Source organism: Pristiophorus japonicus, chromosome 18, assembly GCF_044704955.1.
Source record: "Pristiophorus japonicus isolate sPriJap1 chromosome 18, sPriJap1.hap1, whole genome shotgun sequence".
Taxonomy (NCBI): Eukaryota; Metazoa; Chordata; class Chondrichthyes; family Pristiophoridae; genus Pristiophorus; species Pristiophorus japonicus.
Genome location: NC_091994.1, coordinates 54,023,099 through 54,040,444, shown reverse-complemented (window position 1 = coordinate 54,040,444; position 17,346 = coordinate 54,023,099). Strand labels below are relative to the sequence as shown.

The 17,346-nt window shown below is 45.0% G+C and overlaps 1 protein-coding gene across 1 annotated transcript in view; it reads right to left on the bottom strand.

The window, feature by feature from the left end:
• LOC139229038 (E3 ubiquitin-protein ligase TRIM11-like) overlaps positions 1-16,087 on the bottom strand; it is a 30,267-nt gene extending 14,180 nt beyond the window's left edge. Inside the window, exons 1-3 of the mRNA XM_070860698.1 lie at positions 15,524-16,087; positions 13,022-13,117; positions 673-903 (exon numbers count right to left, since the gene is read on the bottom strand). Coding sequence (XP_070716799.1) covers positions 673-903; positions 13,022-13,117; positions 15,524-16,087 — 891 coding nt within the window. The remainder of the gene's footprint in view (positions 1-672; positions 904-13,021; positions 13,118-15,523) is intronic.
• Positions 16,088-17,346: the final 1,259 nt, after the last annotated feature.

Genomic DNA, 17,346 nt, shown 5'->3' with positions numbered 1-17,346 from the left:
GGTGCTGTGGGGAGCTCGGGGCCTGGCGCTGTGGGGGGCTCGGGGCCTGGTGCTGTGGAGAGCTCGGGGCCCGGCGCTGTGGGGAGCTTGGGGCCTGGTGCTGTGGAGAGCTCGGGGCCTGGCGCTGTGGGGGGCTCGGGGCCCGGCGCTGTGGGGGGCTCGGGGCCTGGTGCTGTGGAGAGCTCGGGGCCCGGCGCTGTGGGGAGCTTGGGGCCTGGTGCTGTGGAGAGCTCGGGGCCTGGCGCTGTGGGGGGCTCGGGGCCCGGCGCTGTGGGGGGCTCGGGGCCTGGTGCTGTGGAGAGCTCGGGGCCCGGCGCTGTGGGGAGCTTGGGGCCCGGCGCTGTGGGGGGCTCGGGGCCCGGCGCTGTGGGGGGCTCGGAGGTGCGGCAGATGCGTTCGGCTGCTTGGGCCTCGGGGCTGCTGCTGGATGGAACGGAGGCAACGTGGTGTTGGATCGGTGCCGGTTCCGGTTCCAGCTCGGGTGTTGGTGGGAGGGGTGATGGGAGAGGAGGATGAATGCGCAGAAAAGCGTTAGTGTGAATTGTGCTAGGGGTGGGAGGCGGAGTCGGTGATACTTGTGCTTCTGCGCATGCGTCGGGAGACAGAAGGGAGACTAAGGACAAATAGTTACTCCGTTCATTTATTGCTCTGCACAGAAGCAGCAATTGTTACCTGTATGAAGGTGATTTCTTTCTTCTTGGAGATGTTATTCAGATTGTTCAAGTATTTCTTGAAATCTCTCATTTTGCCATGGAGATTTGTGATCTGGGCATCAATCTCTGCAATTACACGACTCTCCTCTCTGTCCAGATATTCGAAAATCTCTCTTTCCTCATTTTCAATCTGCTTCCTTAGTGCATCCCTCTTCTCCTTTATTTTAATTTTCTTTTGTTTCATCTTATCCTTTGGAAGAAGAAATGCATCAAACTGTAAATAATATCCACATGGCAGATTCAGGTTCCTCGTGCCAGCTGTGGCTCAGCACTCTTACCTTGGATTAGTCATAGGTTCAAGTCCCATTCAAGGACATAACTATTTTCTAGCTTGTGTTCCCTGGGATATACAAGATTTGATTGAGGGTTTTAGCATATTGATAGGGTTGATAGAAAGAACCTTTTCCCACTGCTCGGGAGTCTAGGACAAGGGGACATAGGTTCCCTTAGGTTCTGAGTCAGAAGGTTGTGGATTTAAATTCCACTCCAGGGACTTGAGCACATAAATCTAGGCTGATACTCCAGTGCAGCACTGAGGGGGGTGCTGCACTGTCAGAAGTGCCTTCTTTCGGATGAGACGTTAAACCCTATCAGGTGGACATAAATGATCCCACGGCACTATTTCGAAGAAGAGCAGAGGAGTTATCCCTGGTATCCTGGCCAATATTTATCCCTCAATCAACATAACAAAAGCAGTTTATCTGGTCATTATCACATTGCTGTTTGTGGGAGCTTGCTGTGCACAAATTGCCTGCTGGGTTTCCCACATACCAATAGTGACTACGCTCCAAAAGTACTTCATTGGCTGTAAAGCACTTTGAGACATCCGGTGGTTATGAAAGGCGCTATATTTCTTTATAGGAATAGGCCATTCAGCTCCACGAGCCTGTTCCGCCATTCAATGAGATTATGGCTGATCTGCATCCTAACTCCATTTATCCGTTCTTGCTCCAGATCCCTTTAAACCCTTCCCTAGTAAAAATCTATTGCTGTCAGATTTAAAATTATTAATTGAGCTAACATCTACTGCTTTTTATGGGAGAGAGTTCCACATTTCTACCACCTTTCCTTGAAGAAGTAAATCCTAACTTCTCTCCTGAGAGCCTGGCACTGATTTTAAGGAGATATTCCCTTGTCCTAGACTCCACCACCAGCGGAAAAGGTTCCTCTCGATGTACCTTATCAATTCCTTTCGAAATCCTAAAACTCTCAATCAAATCACCCCTTAACCTTCTATATTCCTGGTAATACAAGCCTAGTTTATGTAATCTCTCCTCATAATCTAATCCTTGGGGGCCAAGTAACATTCTGGTGAGTCTGCACTGTGCTCCTTCCAAGGTCAATATATCCGTTCTGAGATGCAGTGCCCAGAACTGTACACAGTGCTTCAGATGTGGTCTACGCTGGGCTTTGTATAGCTGTAGTAAAACTTCCTCCCTTTATAGTTTAGCCTTCTAATTATAAAGGCGAACATTCTATCAGCCTTTCTGATTGTTTTTTGTACATGACCATTACATTTTAGTGATCTGTGTATATGGAGCCCTAAATCTCATTGGACCTTCACTGGTCCCAGCTTTTCAACATTTAAATATTACTCGGGTCTATCCTTTTTTGGTCCAAAGCGGATGACCTCACACTTACCTGGGTTGAACTCCATCAGCCATACTTCTGCCCACTCACTTAATCTATCAATGTCTCTTGTAATTTTACACTCTCATCTACACTGTTTATTATACCACCAATCTTTGTGTTATCAGCAAACTTTGGATATTGCGTTATCTAAGTCATTAATGAGTATAATGAATAGTTGAAGCCCCAGTAAAGATCCCTGTGGGACACCAATAGTCACTTCCTTCCAATTCAAATACCTACCCATTATCCCGACTCTCTGTCTTCTGCCGCTTAACCAATCTCCTAACCAGGTCAATAATTTGCCTTCAATTCCATGAGTTTTAATTCTAGCTCACAGTCTCTTATGTGGATCCTAATCAAATGCTTTCTGGAAGTCCATAAAACTACATCCATAGACATTGCCCTGTCTACAACTTCCTCAAAAAAATGTATTAAGTTCGTTAGACATGATCTACCCGTTAAAATCCATGCTGGTTCTCTCTAAGCCGCTCACATTTCTCGAAGTGCTCAATCACTCTGACTTAATTATAGATTCTAAAAACTTCCCCATAACAGATGCTAGGTCTATAATTTCCTGGTTTCTCTAATAATGGAATTACGTTTGCGAGTTTCCAATCTAAAGGGATAATTCCTGAATCGAGAGAGCTTTGTAAGATTATGATTAAAGCATCTGCAATTTCCTCACCTACTTCCTTTAAAACCCTGGGGTGGAAACCATCTGGTCCTGGGGATTTGTTAGTCTCTAGTGCCATTATTTTTTCTAATACTGTTTTCTTGCTTAAGTTAACTTCAATGAGTTCCAGCCCTTGATTCATTATTAGTTTCCCTTGAATGTCAGGTATATTATCCCCTTCCTGTACAGTGAAAACTGACAGAAAGTAATTATTCAACAAGTATGCCATTTCCTTATTTTAATTTGCAATTATTACTCGCATCTGTTTTTAAAGGGTTCTTCTTAGGCAGGCTTTCCCTCGGAGTCGAGGATGACTTGCTTCCACACTAAAAATTAGTTCTCAGGTGACTGATGAGTCCAATGTGGGACCTACAGTCTCTGTCACAGGTGCGGCAGACGGTGGTTGAAGGAACGGGTGGGTGGGGGGCTTGTGTTCTCGGCGCTCCTTCCGCTGTCTACGCTTGGCTTCAGCTTGCTCCCGCCGCAGAAGCTTGAGGTGTTCAGCGCCTTCCCCGATGCTTTTCCTCCACTTTGAGCGGTCTTGGGCCAGGGATTCCCAGGTGTCGGTGCACTTTTTCAAGGAGGCTTTGAGGGTATCCTTGAAGCGTTTCCTCTGCCCACCTGGGGCTTGCTTGCCTTGTCGAAGCTCCGAGTAGAGCGCTTGTTTTGGGAGTCTCGTGTCGGGCATGCGGACGATGTGGCCCATCCAATGGAGCTGATCGAGCGTGGTCAATGGTTCAATGCTTTGATGTTGGCCTGAGCGAGAACACTGGCGTTGGTGCGCCTATCCTGCCAATGGATTTGCAGGACCTTGCAGAGGCAGCGTTGGTGGTACTTCTCCAGTGTTTTGAGGTGCCTGCTGTACATAGTCCATGTCTCTGAGCCATATAGGAGGGCGAGTATCACTACTGCCCTGTAGACCATAAGCTTGGTGCCGGTTTTGAGGTCCTGGTCTTCAAACACCCTCTTCCTCAGGCGATCAAAGGCTACACTGGCACATTGAAGGCGGTGTTGGACCTCGTTGTCGATGTCTGCCCTTGTTAACAGTAGGCTCCAAAGGTATGGAAAATGGTCCACGTTGTCCAAGGCCTCGTCGTGGATTTTGATAATCGGGAGGCAGTGCTGTATGGCGAGGTCAAGTTGGGAGAGGACCTTTGCTCACATCATCCTTGACTACACTTTTTCTTATAACATAATTATAAAATGTTATTGTGTTAATCTTGATAGCCCTTGCCTTTCTTTTTGTGTTCCCTTTTTGCAACTCTTACTATCTATTTTTGTCTTCCTTTGCTATTTGGTAAATAAAGCTATTTCTCTTTTATATACTGGTCCTATATTAAGTTCAATTATTTTTTCAACACCTCCCACTGTTCATCTGTAGTTTGACCCATTAACAGTTTTGACCAGTTTGCCGTCGTTGTCTCTGTCTCATCCCGATATTTGGATATGGTGTATTTGGACTTCCAGAAGGCATTTGACAAGGTGCCACATAAAAGGTTACTGCACAAGATAAAAGTTCATGGGGTTGGGGGCATGGATAGAGGATTGGCTAATCAACAAAAAACAGAGAGTCGAGATAAATGGTTCATTCTCGGGTTGGCAAACAGTAACTAGTGGGGTGACGCAGGGATCAGTGCTGGGATCCCAACTATTTATAATCTATATTAACGACTTGGATGAAGGGACTGAGTGTAACATAGCCAGGTTTGCTGATGATACAAAGATGGGAGGAAAATCAATGTGTGAGGAGGACACAAAATCCCTGTAAAGGACATAAACAGGCTAAGTGTGTGGTCAAAAATTTGACAGATGGAGTATAATGTTGGAAAGTGTGAGGTTATGCACTTTGACAGAAAAAAAATCGAAGAGCAAGTTATTATTTAAATGGAGAAAAATTGCATAGTGCTGCAGTACAGCAGGACCTGGGGGTCCTGGTGCATGAAACACAAAAGATTAGTATGCAGGTACAGCAAGTGATCAGGAAGGCCAATGGAATCTTGGCCTTTATTGCAAAGGGGATGGAGTATAAAAGCAGGGTAGTCTTGCTACAGTTATGCAGGGTATTGGTGAGGCCACACCTGGAATACTGCATACAGTTTTGGTTTCCATATTTAAGAAAGGATATACTTGCTTTGGAGGCAGTTCAGAGAAGGTTCACTCGGTTGATTCCGGAGATGAGGAGGTTGACTTATGAGGAAAGGTTGAAAAGGTTGGGCCTCTGCTCATTGGAATTCAGAAGAATGAGAGGTGATCTTATTGAAACGTATAAGATTATGAGGGGGCTTGACAAGGTGGATGCAGAGAGGATGTTTCCACTAATAGGGGAGAATAGAACTAGGGGGCATAATCTTAGAATAAGGGGCTGCCCTTTTAAAACTGAGTTGAGGAATTTCTTCTCTCGGAGGGTTGTAAATCTGTGGAATTGGCTGCCTCAGAGAGTTGTGGAAGCTGGATCATTGAATAAATTTAAGACAGCGATAGACAGAGTCTTAAACAATAAGGGAATAAGGGGTTATGCAGAGCGAAGGGGAAGTGGACCTGAGTCCATGATCAGATCAGCCATGATAGTATTAAATGGCGGAACAGGCTCGAGGGGCTGTATGGCCTACTCCTGTTCCTATTTCTTATGTTCTTATAAAGTTAGCTTCACCAAAATCTAAAATCTTAGTAACTGTGTTAAGTTTCTCCTTTTTAAGCCTAGCTTTAATTCAATCGTATTATGATCACTGTTAGATAAATGTTCCCTTACTGTTCAATTATTAACAAAGTCTGGCTCATTACTCATTACTAAATCTAGTTGGTTCTACAACACATTATTCCAGAAAACTATCTTGATGCACTCAAGAAATTTACTACCTTTCTGACTTGAGATACTCTGTTCTTCCCAATCTGTATGAAAATTAAAATCTCCCGTTAAACAACTCTGCTTTTGCTACAAGCTTTTCTAATCTCTGAATTAACACATTCAGCCACATCACTGCTGCTATCAGGTGGCCTATACACAACACCTATTACAGGTTTCAGCGTTATTTATTCCTCAATTCTAACCACAGAGTTTCTGCTGATTTTTTTTCCTCTTGCCTGTATCCTCGCTTACTAATGTTGTAATTGTATCTTTAATTGCTAAGGTTACCTCTCTTTCTCCTCCAGTTTCCTTCTCCTTTCTAACAGCCTTATAACGTGGAATATTTAATTCCCAATCAGCTTGTAGCCATGACTCTGTAACAGCCAGTATGTCACACCTTCTAAGCTGTGTCTGTGTCTCTAATTCACTCAGTTTATTTCTTCCACACCATGTGTTAGTATATAAAATCCTTATTTGGGCAAGAGACCCTAACCTGTCCTGCTGCCCTGATGGTGCCTATCTCACACCGTTTATCTTAACACATTTATTTGTCACTTCTTCTGTAACCACTTCAGTTATTTTAGTATTCCCTTCATCTGGACTATCTATATCACTGTTTGTGACCTGAACTCTGCTCATCCCTTTTTAAAAATCTTTTACTATTGTTTCTGACTGAGCCCCCTTCGCCGTTTACTAGTTTAAAGTCCTTTTTACCGCCCTATTTATCCTTTCCGCTGGGACCTTAGCTCCAGGCCAGCTCAGGTTTAGCTAGTCCCAATGGTACAGCTCCCCCCTGTCCGGGTACTGGAACAAGAGGGAGCGGTAACATTGAAATGGAACCCCTCCTTTGTCAAACCATTCCTTTCGCCACGTGTTCACCTTCCTGATCTGTGTGTCCCTATCTCAATTAGCAGGTGGCTCGGGTAATAATCCTGAGCTTACCATCCTTGACGCTCCTAACTTCTGTTACTCCCTCAGCAGGTCGTCCTCCCCGTTCCTTTCTATGTCATTGGTCCTGACAAGGACCATGACGACTGGATCTTTCTCTTCCTTTTCCAAATTCCTTTCCAGCTGCATTGAGATATCCTCTATCCTAACACCAGGTAGGCAACACATCCTGCGAGACTCTTGATCGTGGCTGCAGAGGATGCCATCGATTCCCCGAATTATTGAATCCTCTATAACTATTATGTTTTTATTCTGCTCCTTCCCTCCCCCCCTCTCCCCCTCCCTCCCTCCGACTTTGGACAGCCCTCTGCTCCCTGGTGCCTAGGTCAGCATTATGGCTGTCCTCCCTGCAGTTTATCTCCTTATCGTCACAGATATCTGTGATATATTTTCTTTACAAACACACAAACACACACCTACAAGATGGCTTTAACTCAGGAATGTTTCAGGTGACCTGACCTTTCTTTATTATACACGAGCAGCTGTATTACCACAGTAGTCCACTAGGTGGAGCAGTAGTCCACTAGATGGAGCTCTATATTACACTTCTCCCTCCTTAATGAAGAACTAATTATAACAAAATAATCATACTACATAACTTGCATGGTTATACATAACAAAAGATATGGACTTATTTTGTCATATTTACAAATCAAGCTTAACCACTTGTTTTCCTTTTCAAAGAGGATACCTTCGCTCTCGAATAGAACTTCCCAAACATAGTATCGAACTTAGACTCATTCTAGGCTGATCCTGAGGAACGTTTTCCTCCAAGAGATGCCCTTGGTCTACCTTTGAACTCTGTACAACTTCAGACTGTTTGTCTGTCTGACTCGGACTCAGACTTAAATTCTGACTTTCTCTTGGATTTGTTTCTAGTACATCTGATGTAGGATTTGCTACTGGTACTCTACTTGTAACAAGACTATCTGATGAGTCAGAAATAATCGAATCATTCCAACTTTCAATTGCCTCCACATCTGTAGGTAAAATATAATAAATGTGAACAAACCTAACCTGTCCAAGATCAAACATCTTGAACAAATATGTGCGAGGACCACATCTCTTCACTACTCTTCCTACTAACCACTTTAATCATTTATGGTGATGGTTCTTCACTCTAACCTTCTGATTCAATTTCACACTTCTCTCTCTTACTCTACCTCCAACATAATTCTCTTTCTGTCTTAATTGTTTCTCTTCTACAGACTATGCCAAGTTTGGCTTTAACAATGAGAACCTGGTTCGTGGCTGTCGTTTGAGGAACAACTTTGCTGGTATTCTACCAATAATTGTATGAGGAGTATTACGATATGTAATTAGAAAATTAGCCAATTTGTGCTTCAGCGATAGCTGCTATTATTTGAATTTGGATCCAACATTTGTTTGATGAGGGTATGTTTTACAATTTGTACTGTGCACTCTGCTGCACCATTTGAAGCAGGGTGGTATGGTGGAACCTTGGTATGTTTCACACCGTTTCTGCTTGTGAACTGTGAAAATTCTTCTGAACATAATTGTGGTCCATTATCAGACACAATCTCTTCTGGAAGGCCATATGAAGAAAATAATCTTCGCAAATTGTCTAGTGTTTTACTTATTGTTATTTTCTGCATTGGAAACACCTCTACCCACTTCGAATGGCTATCAATCACAATGAACTATCTCTGTCCTTCTAGCTCAGCAAAATTGATATCTAACCTTTGCCACACCCTGGGAGGCCATTTCCATGGCTGTAATGATGGTGGTTTCTTGCTTACCAATTGACATGTCGTACACTGACTAACGATGCACTCTATATCTTTATCTAGACCTGGCCACCATAAGTAACTGAGTGCAAAACTCTTGGTCAAGCACATTCCCAGGCGCTGATCATGAAGATCTCCTAATAATTTGGACCTGAATTTATTTGGGATAACTACTCTTGCACCCCACATAATACAATCTTTATCGACTGATAATTCATTCCTATGAATGAAGAATGGATGAATATCTTTCTCTGATACCTGGTTTGGCCAGCCATTTTCTATGTAATCATACACCTTTGCCATAACTGGGTCACGTTTGGTTGCTCTACCAATCTCTTCAGCTGTGACTGGCAGCTCATCAATGTATGAAAAATAAAACACTTCTTCCCTATTGGTTGTAACTTGTGATGGGGAAGGCAACCTAGACATAGCATCAGCATTACTGTGATCAGGTGATTATCTGCACTCAATGTCATATGTATATGCTGACAAAATCAAAGCCCATCTCTGCATTCGGGCTGTAGCTAAGGTTGGAACTGGAGACTTTGGATGGAGGATTGCTGTCAGGGGCTTATGGTCCATAACGATGGTAAACTTATGACCATACAAGTTTTTGTGGAATTTCTTGACCCTATTAATGCCTTTTGATCTGTGCATAATTACGCTCATTGGCACTGAGAGTACGTGAAGCAAAAGCAATTAGTCTCTCCTCCCCACTACGTAGTACATGCAAGATCACTGCACCAACTCCATTCGGAGAGGCATCACATGCTAGCTTGATCTCCTTAGATAACTTGACTTTTGACAGAGTTGTCTGACAAGCTAAATCAAAGTCAAGTTAGGGGCTTTCAACAACTTTTGTCTGATCGCTTCAATTTCATCCCACAAACAATGTGTTCACACAATGCTCAGTCCTGAAAGTTTCCGAAATGACAGTGAATGGATAGCTTCTTTAAAGCTACAATGTATTCGCTGATACTCTCGTCATTTAACTGATCTTGTGTTCCAAAATGATAAGTTTCAGCAACTTCCAGGGGCTCAGAACTGTAGTGCTATTCTAACCTGCTTAGAATCTCTGAAAGTGATGTGCCCTTTGGTTTGACGGGAACAAGCACATTTTTCAAGGTTTCATACACCTCAGGGCCTGTTTCAGTCAAGAAAATAGCCCGTTTCCTTTCTAACACCACCTGGTTACAGTTTTCATCATTTGGGACTTCGATGATACTATTTGCGGTGAAAAACATTTCTATCTGCTCCACATATGCTCCAAAAGTCTCTCGGTTGGGTTGGAATTCACCCAAGCACCCTATTATTCCCATAGGCGTGGCCATCTGGACTCTGGTAGTTTAACCAATTGTGCTTGTAATTTACTTTGGATTTTTAGCTGTTCTGCAACACAACTCTCTAGTCTCTCTGTTGTTTGGCTGGAATCATCCACCAACAAAAGTTTCAGCTAGGTTATCCAGAAATCCCATCCTTCATCGCCAATGTAATAAATTCTCTATGACGTCACAAACACACTCTTACAAGATGACTTCAACTCAGGAACTTGTCAGGTGACCTGACCTTTCTTTATTATACATGAGCAGTTGCATTTACCACTAGGTGGGGCAATAGTCCATTAGATGGCGCTATATATTACAAAATCACTCGTCTTGGGTAATCCTTGCCACTGGACCAAGACCTAGCTCTGTCAAGCCCGTGTGGTGGCTGGTGTGCAACGGCCACCACACGTTAAAACAATCCACGCATAGGCATCTTCCACCCTTCAGGATGTAGTTCGGGACCTGGAATATCAGGTCCTTCATTGAAACACCTGTGAACTCATCCCTTTTTGGTGTGGAAGCAAGTCAATCCTCGATACGAGGGACTGTCTAAGAGGTATTGATACAGATGCAGGGTTGTCAGTCAATACTGTGGGTGAGGTTAACATTCAGTCTCCAGTTTGAGAATAGCTTGTGGCATGTCCGTATGGCCAAGAGACGCCAAACAAAATAAACTTTACTTCAATATTTACCAACAGCTGGGGATTTAGAGGCTAATTTGTATCGAACTTAGGGTATGGTTAGATAAACTAGTTAGTATAGGAACTATTAAAAGGAAAGGGAAGTTTACAGCGACTAGTATCTCCCCAAAGCACTCACCATCATCAGAATCTTCAAAAGGTATTGGTCCGAATAGCCCTCCTGTTGGCCAGTTAAGGGTGGGGCAGGACTTCTGCCTGCCCATGTGACACCACCACGAACCCACTGAACCTTCCTCCTGGACTTCTCTTCAGCCATGGGACTGGTTAGAGACAGAAATACTCTGGGTCACCATTGCAGTGAGGGAGGGACATGCAGTTCTGGTGTCGGCCTTCAAAGGCAGGTAAAGGGTGAGGGCATCAGTTTGTCTGCAGCAAGTATAACTGCTAGAAGGTCAGAAAGGGCAGCTGTCTCGGAGGGTGGGGAGCTGGGGGTGCATCAGATCAACAGATGCATCCGGGGATATGTGGCTGACTGAGGTCAGGGCAAAAAAGGATCTGGCCACGGAAGGCAGGAAGCCCCATATGAGGGCGATTGAGGGTGCCTGGTGACAGGAAGCAGAAGCAGTCAGTGCAATCTCCACCAGCCCAAGTACGGCCACACGAGGCAGAGTCAATGGCCTCTCAAGGTTGCCCAGCCATACAGCCTTCACTCACCTCATCACCTCTCTGTCAGCATCTGGATGTCAGGGGAATTCACTTATGCAAAGCGCAACCTCTGCACACTCTCAAGCATCATCTGAACTCACATATCATCATAGGCAGTCCCTTGGAATCGAGGAAGACTTGCTTCACTCTAAAAATAAGTCCTTAGGTGGCTGAACAGTCCAATATGAGAACCACAGTCCCTGTCACAAGTGGGACAGATAGTCTTTGAAGGAAAGGGAGGGTGGGACTGGTTTGTCGCTTGCTCCTTCCGCTGCCTGCGCTCGATTTCTGCATGCTCTCGGCGACGAAACTTGAGGTGCTCAACGCCCTCCCAACCACTCTGTCAACTCACATAGACTGCCGCAAGGAGCTCTGATGGTTGTAAAGGGACAATCCATCCACATCTCATCATCATGGGATGCAATGCGCTCAATTGGGAAACATGTATTATCTCCGCACAAAAGAAAAGGTAACATAGAATCAGCATTGGAAAACCACAATTGGAGAGGAACATCAAAGCTGAAACCTGAAAGGCCACATAAACAAAAACTCTGCAAATAATAGGCAGAGAAATAGAAGATGTGGGAGACGGCATGGTTGGAGGTGAGGTGGCAAGAGAAGGTTGGTAAAGGCAGGGCAAGGTTCCTCATAAATAATGTCAGCTCCAAGTGCTTTCTTACACTCAGCTGCTATGTCTTCAAGGGCAAATGTCAGTGTGTGTACAACGGAGGTTCACCAGATTGATTCCTGGGATGAGAGAGCTGTCATGTGAGGAGAGATTGTATAGAATGGACTCATATTCTCTGGAGTTTAGAAGAATGAGAGGTGATCTAATTGAAACTACAAGATTCTGAAGGGGATTGACAGGGTAGATGCTGAGAGGTTGTTTCCCCTGGCTGGAGTGTGTAGAACCAGGGGTCACAGTCTCAGGGTCAGGGGTCGGCCATTTAAGACCAAGATGAGGGTTGTGAATCTTTGGAATTCTCTGCCCCAGAGGGATGTGGATGCTGAGACTCTGAATGTTTTCAAGGCTGAGATAGATAGATTTTTGGAGTCTAGGGGGAAGCAAGGGATATGGAGATCGGGTGGGAAAGTGGAGATGAGATCGATGATCAGCCATGATCTTATTAAATGGCAGAGCAGGCTCGAGGGGCCGTATGGCCCACTCCTGCTCCTATTATGTTATGTTCTTAAAACAAGCTCTTCTGTGTTTCATAGCAGGTGCCACGGAGGAAGAGACTGGTGACCAACAACCACCAGGCACTTCGTCACAGCTGCTGCCACTTCCACATCTGCAATTCCTTCCACTTCATCACCAATTCTGTCGTGGCATCTTACCTGCACAAGTGCCAGCATAGAGACAGCCACTGAGACGAAAGAAGCTAGCCACACTCACCCCCTTCCTGTGCCTGTCCTTTCCTCTGAGCACTTCATTCCAGCTTTGAGGGATTGGGATTAACTTGAAATGTTAAAACGTGGATGCAAAAGATCCCACAGCACTATTTCGAAGAACGGGGGAGTTCTCCCCGGTGTCCTGGCAAATATTTATCTCTCAACCAACACCACTAAAAAAACAGATAATCTGGTCATTAACTCATTTTTGGGAGCTTACTGTGCGAAAATTAGCTGCTGCGTTTTCTATGTTACAACTATGCTTCAATAGTACTTCATTGGCTGTAAAGCACTTTGGGACATCCTGAGATTGTGAAAGGCGCTATATAAATGCAAGTCTTTCCTTTTCATTTACTCCAGAGGTTGTAGAATTGTGTCATTAACCCACTTGCAGCCTACCTGAGATTTCTGTTTTTCTTTCTGAAGATCTCGAAGAGCAGTCTGGACAGCTCTGACATTGTCCCGCACCTTTTCCATTTGATCATTGAACGAAGTCTGAAATATAATCACTTTGTTACATCAATCGTTCCTTTGCTTTAAATACCTGCATATACCCAGCTGGTATCTCTAGAATTATAAATCCAAAAATTAATGGTAAATGTACAGATTAAAACATAAGCCGGGAATTTCTGTGGGGCTGCTTGTGCACCGCCATAATGTCGGCGGGAGTGCAGCACAAACTGTATAAACATGGTTTCTGCAACACTTCCAGCGGCAGCGGTAAAGAAATTCCTGCTATAGATTAAGGCGTAGCGTTTCTGATTCTTTGCTTATGGCAAGGTAACACCCAGATCTAAATGTGCATCAGACATTCAACTTTACCAAGTTCTCACCCGTCGAACTTGGACAGGTTACTCTTACGTGTCAGTTTGGCTCAGTGGTAGCACTCCCACTTCCAAGGCAGAAGGTCATGGGTCCACTCCAGGATTGGAGCACATCATCTAGGCTGATCTTCAGTGCTGCAGTGAGGGGGTGCCATGTTTTCTTATGGGTTGAGCGGTAGGTGCATATAAAAGATGGCACCATGTTGAAGAAGAGCAGCAAGCTCTCCTGGTGTCCTGACCAATGTTACACTACCCACCAACATTAGATGCTGCATTTTCCAAAGTAACAGTGACTTTGCTTCTAAAGTAATTATTTGGTTGTGAACTGCTTTCGGTTGCCCTGCAAAGTGGTAAGATATCTCCGCAATGATGTCTCCGCAAGATCCTACAAATCTCCTGAGAGGACAGACACACCAACATTAGCGTCCTCGACCAGGCCAACATCCCCAGCATTGAAGCACTGACCACACTTGATCAGCTCAGCTGGGCAGGCCACGTTGTTCGCATGCCAGACACGAGACTCCCAAAGCAAGTGCTCTACTCGGAACTCCTTCACGGCAAACGAGCCAAAGGTGGGCAGGACACCCCCAAAGCCTCCCTGATAAAGTGCAACATCCCCAACGACACCTGGGAGTCCCTGGCCAAAGACCGCCCTAAGTGGAGGAAGTGCATCCGGGAGGGTGCTGAGCATCTTCAGTCTCGTTGCCGAGAGCATGCAGAAATCAAGCACAGGCAGCGGAAAGAGCTTGCGGCAAACCTGTCCCACCCTCTCTTTCCCTCAACACTATCTGTCCCACCTGTGACAAGGACTGTGGCTCTCGTAATGGACTGTTCAGCCACCTAAGGGCTCATTTTAAGAGTGGAAGCAAGTCTTCCTCGATTCCGAGGGACTGCCTATGACGATGATGATGGTAAGATGTAGTACAAATGCTTCTTTCTATAGAACATATGAACATACGAAAATGATGGGTAGGAAAAGACTAGCTGGTCCATCCAGCAAGCCCTAATCTTCTGATGGCCAGAGCATCTTTCCCTCAACCATGGCAGCCATGTTATCTCCTGGGAGAGGGAAAAAAACAGAGAAAAATCCAGGGCCAATAGGCAATGTTCCCCCTAAATTTTGGGGGGGTTGCGCACCTCTTTAAGGGGCTGTGCAGCTCATTCACGTTTCTGCGCACGTGTGGTTTTTCCGTTCCAAAGCCGGTGAACTGGCAGCGTGGGCCCTCCAGAACGCTGTGCCAACAGGAACATTGCCAATAAAGGAAAAATATTCTGGAAAATTCCTCTTCTCGTCCCTCCCTACTCCCCGCCCAAGGCAATCAAAACCAGTCTAGGAGATCACGTGGACCAAATGCTATCAGTAAAACTATTTACCTTAAGAACATAAGAAATAGGAGCAGGAGTAGGCCATACAGCCCCTCGAGCCTGCTCCGCCATTCAATAAGATCATGGTTGATCTGATCTTGGCCTCAGCTCCACTTCCCCGCCCACTCCCCATAACCCTTGACTCCCCTATAGTTCAAGAATCTGTCTATCGCAGCCTTGAATATATTCAATGACTCAGCTTCCACAGCTCTCTGGAAAATTCCAAAGATTCACGACCCTCTGAGAGAAGAAATTCCTCCTCATCTCAGTATTAAATGGGCGACCCCTTATTCTGAAACTATGCCCCTAGTTCTAGGCACCCATACGAGGGGAAACATCCTCTCTGCATCTATCCTGTGCAACCCCCTCAGAATCTTATATGTTTCAATAAGATCACCTCTCATTCTTCTAAACTCCAGTGAGCATAGGCCCAACCTGCTCAACCTTTCTTCATAAGTCAACCCCTTCATCTCAGGAATCAACCTAATGAACCTTCCCTGAACTGCCTCTAATGCCAGTATATCCTTCCTTAAATAAGGAGACCAAAACTGTACGCAGTACTCCAGACGTGGCCTCACCCACGCGCTGCCCAGTCAGGAAGCAGCCCAGCTCCCTCCTGCGGAGGTGCAGAGAGTGAGCACCCCCCTGCACCAGCCGACTACACATATAAAGTGACACCCTGATGGAGAGTTTATTAATATCCCAATCTTACTCTCAGCTCCTGCTCTCCCTCGCTGATGCTCCCAAACCGGTGGTCCCTGTGTTTCCCGATCACAGTGCAGAGGGTGCACACACACACTTGGTCATCGCGGCAGTAAACCTTCAGCAGCTCCTGGTGCTCGGTGCATTTCCAGCGGGACACGTCCGCAGTGGGACCCACAAGAAGATGGTTTTTAAACACGCCGCTCTCGGTGTGATGTCTCAGGTGTTCAGGGCACATCGAGGATTCGCATTTCAGACAGGTCTTGGCGGCTGGGCGCGGGTTGCTGACACAGTAGTTGCACAAAACGGCAGAGATTGAAGTCTCCAGAGCACTGTATTTCTGGATTATACTCGCCAGTTCGAAGTTCTTCTCCAGATTCAGCCTCTTCCTGTACTCTGCCCCACATTCAGGGCAGGGGTAAGCATCAAAAACTGCCTCATCCCAGGTTTTGTCGATACAGCCTCGGCAGAAGCTGTGATTACAGTTGAGTATCACAGGATCGGTGTAAATCTGTAAGCAGATGGAACAAAGCAACTCCTCTTCTAACCACGCTTGAGGTGAAGCACCCGCCATTTGTTTAAGCACGAATAGAAACTGAAAGTGGCCTTTGCAAAGTGACACAAATACGTACACTGACAATCTGAGTACCGCAGATGTAGAGATTAGTCACAGGGTCGCTGTTTTACTGAATTATATTGAGCCAAGCTGCTTGTCAGAAGAAATATTTACAGCAATCACGTCCAAATGTAAATGTAATTAAATGGCATTGAAAGAGAGATTACATTTAAATTAATAATGGATAGAAGACCTAATGTTCTAACTCTAGGAACCTGACAGGAGTGCATCTCATTCTGGAGATGAGGGGATTGATTTATGAGGATAGGTTGAGTAGGTTGGGCCTATACTCATTGGAGTTTAGAAGAATGAGAGATGATCTTATACAAAGGGATCTTAAAAGGGATGGAGTATAAAAGCAGGGAAGTCTTGCAACAGTTATACAGGGTATTGGTGAGGCTACACCTGGAATACTGCTAGCAGTTTTAGTTTCCATATTTACGAAAGGATATACTTGCTTTGGAGGCAGTTCAGAGAAGGTTGACAAGGTTGATTCCAGAGATGAGGGGGTTGACTTATGAGGAAAGGTTGAGTAGGTTAGGCCTCTAATCATTGGATTTCAGAAGAATGAGAGGTGATCTTATTGAAGCGTATAAGATTATGAGGGGGCGTGACAAGGTGGATGCAGAGAGGATGTTTCCACTGATAGGGGAGACTAGAACTAGGGGGCATAATCTTAGAATAAGGGGCTGCCCATTTAAAACTGAGATGAGGAGAAATTCCTTCTCTCAGAGGGTTGTGGATCTGTGGAATTCACTGCCTCAGAGAGCTATGGAAGCTGGGACATTGAATAAACTTGAGACAGAAATAGACAGTTTCTTAAACAATAAGGGAACAAGGGGTTATGGGGAACGGGCGGGGAAGTGGACCTGAGTCCATGATCGGATCAGCCATGATCGTATTAAATGGCGGAGCAGGCTCGAGGGGCCGTATGGCCTACTCCTGCTCCTATTTCTTATGTTCTTATGTTCTTATGAAACATATAAGATAATGAAGGGGCTCAACAAGGTGGATGCAGAGAGGATATTTTCACTCATGGAGGAGACTAAAACTAGGGGGCATAGTCTCAGAATAAGGAACCGCCTGTGGAAGAAAGAATCTATGAATCTATGGCTTATGGAAAAGGGAAGGATTAAATTCTGTTTTTGCTATGCTTAAAGAAATAATAGGACTAGAAAAATAGCTACGCTTTTTTAGCCTTGAAACTTAGAGATGCA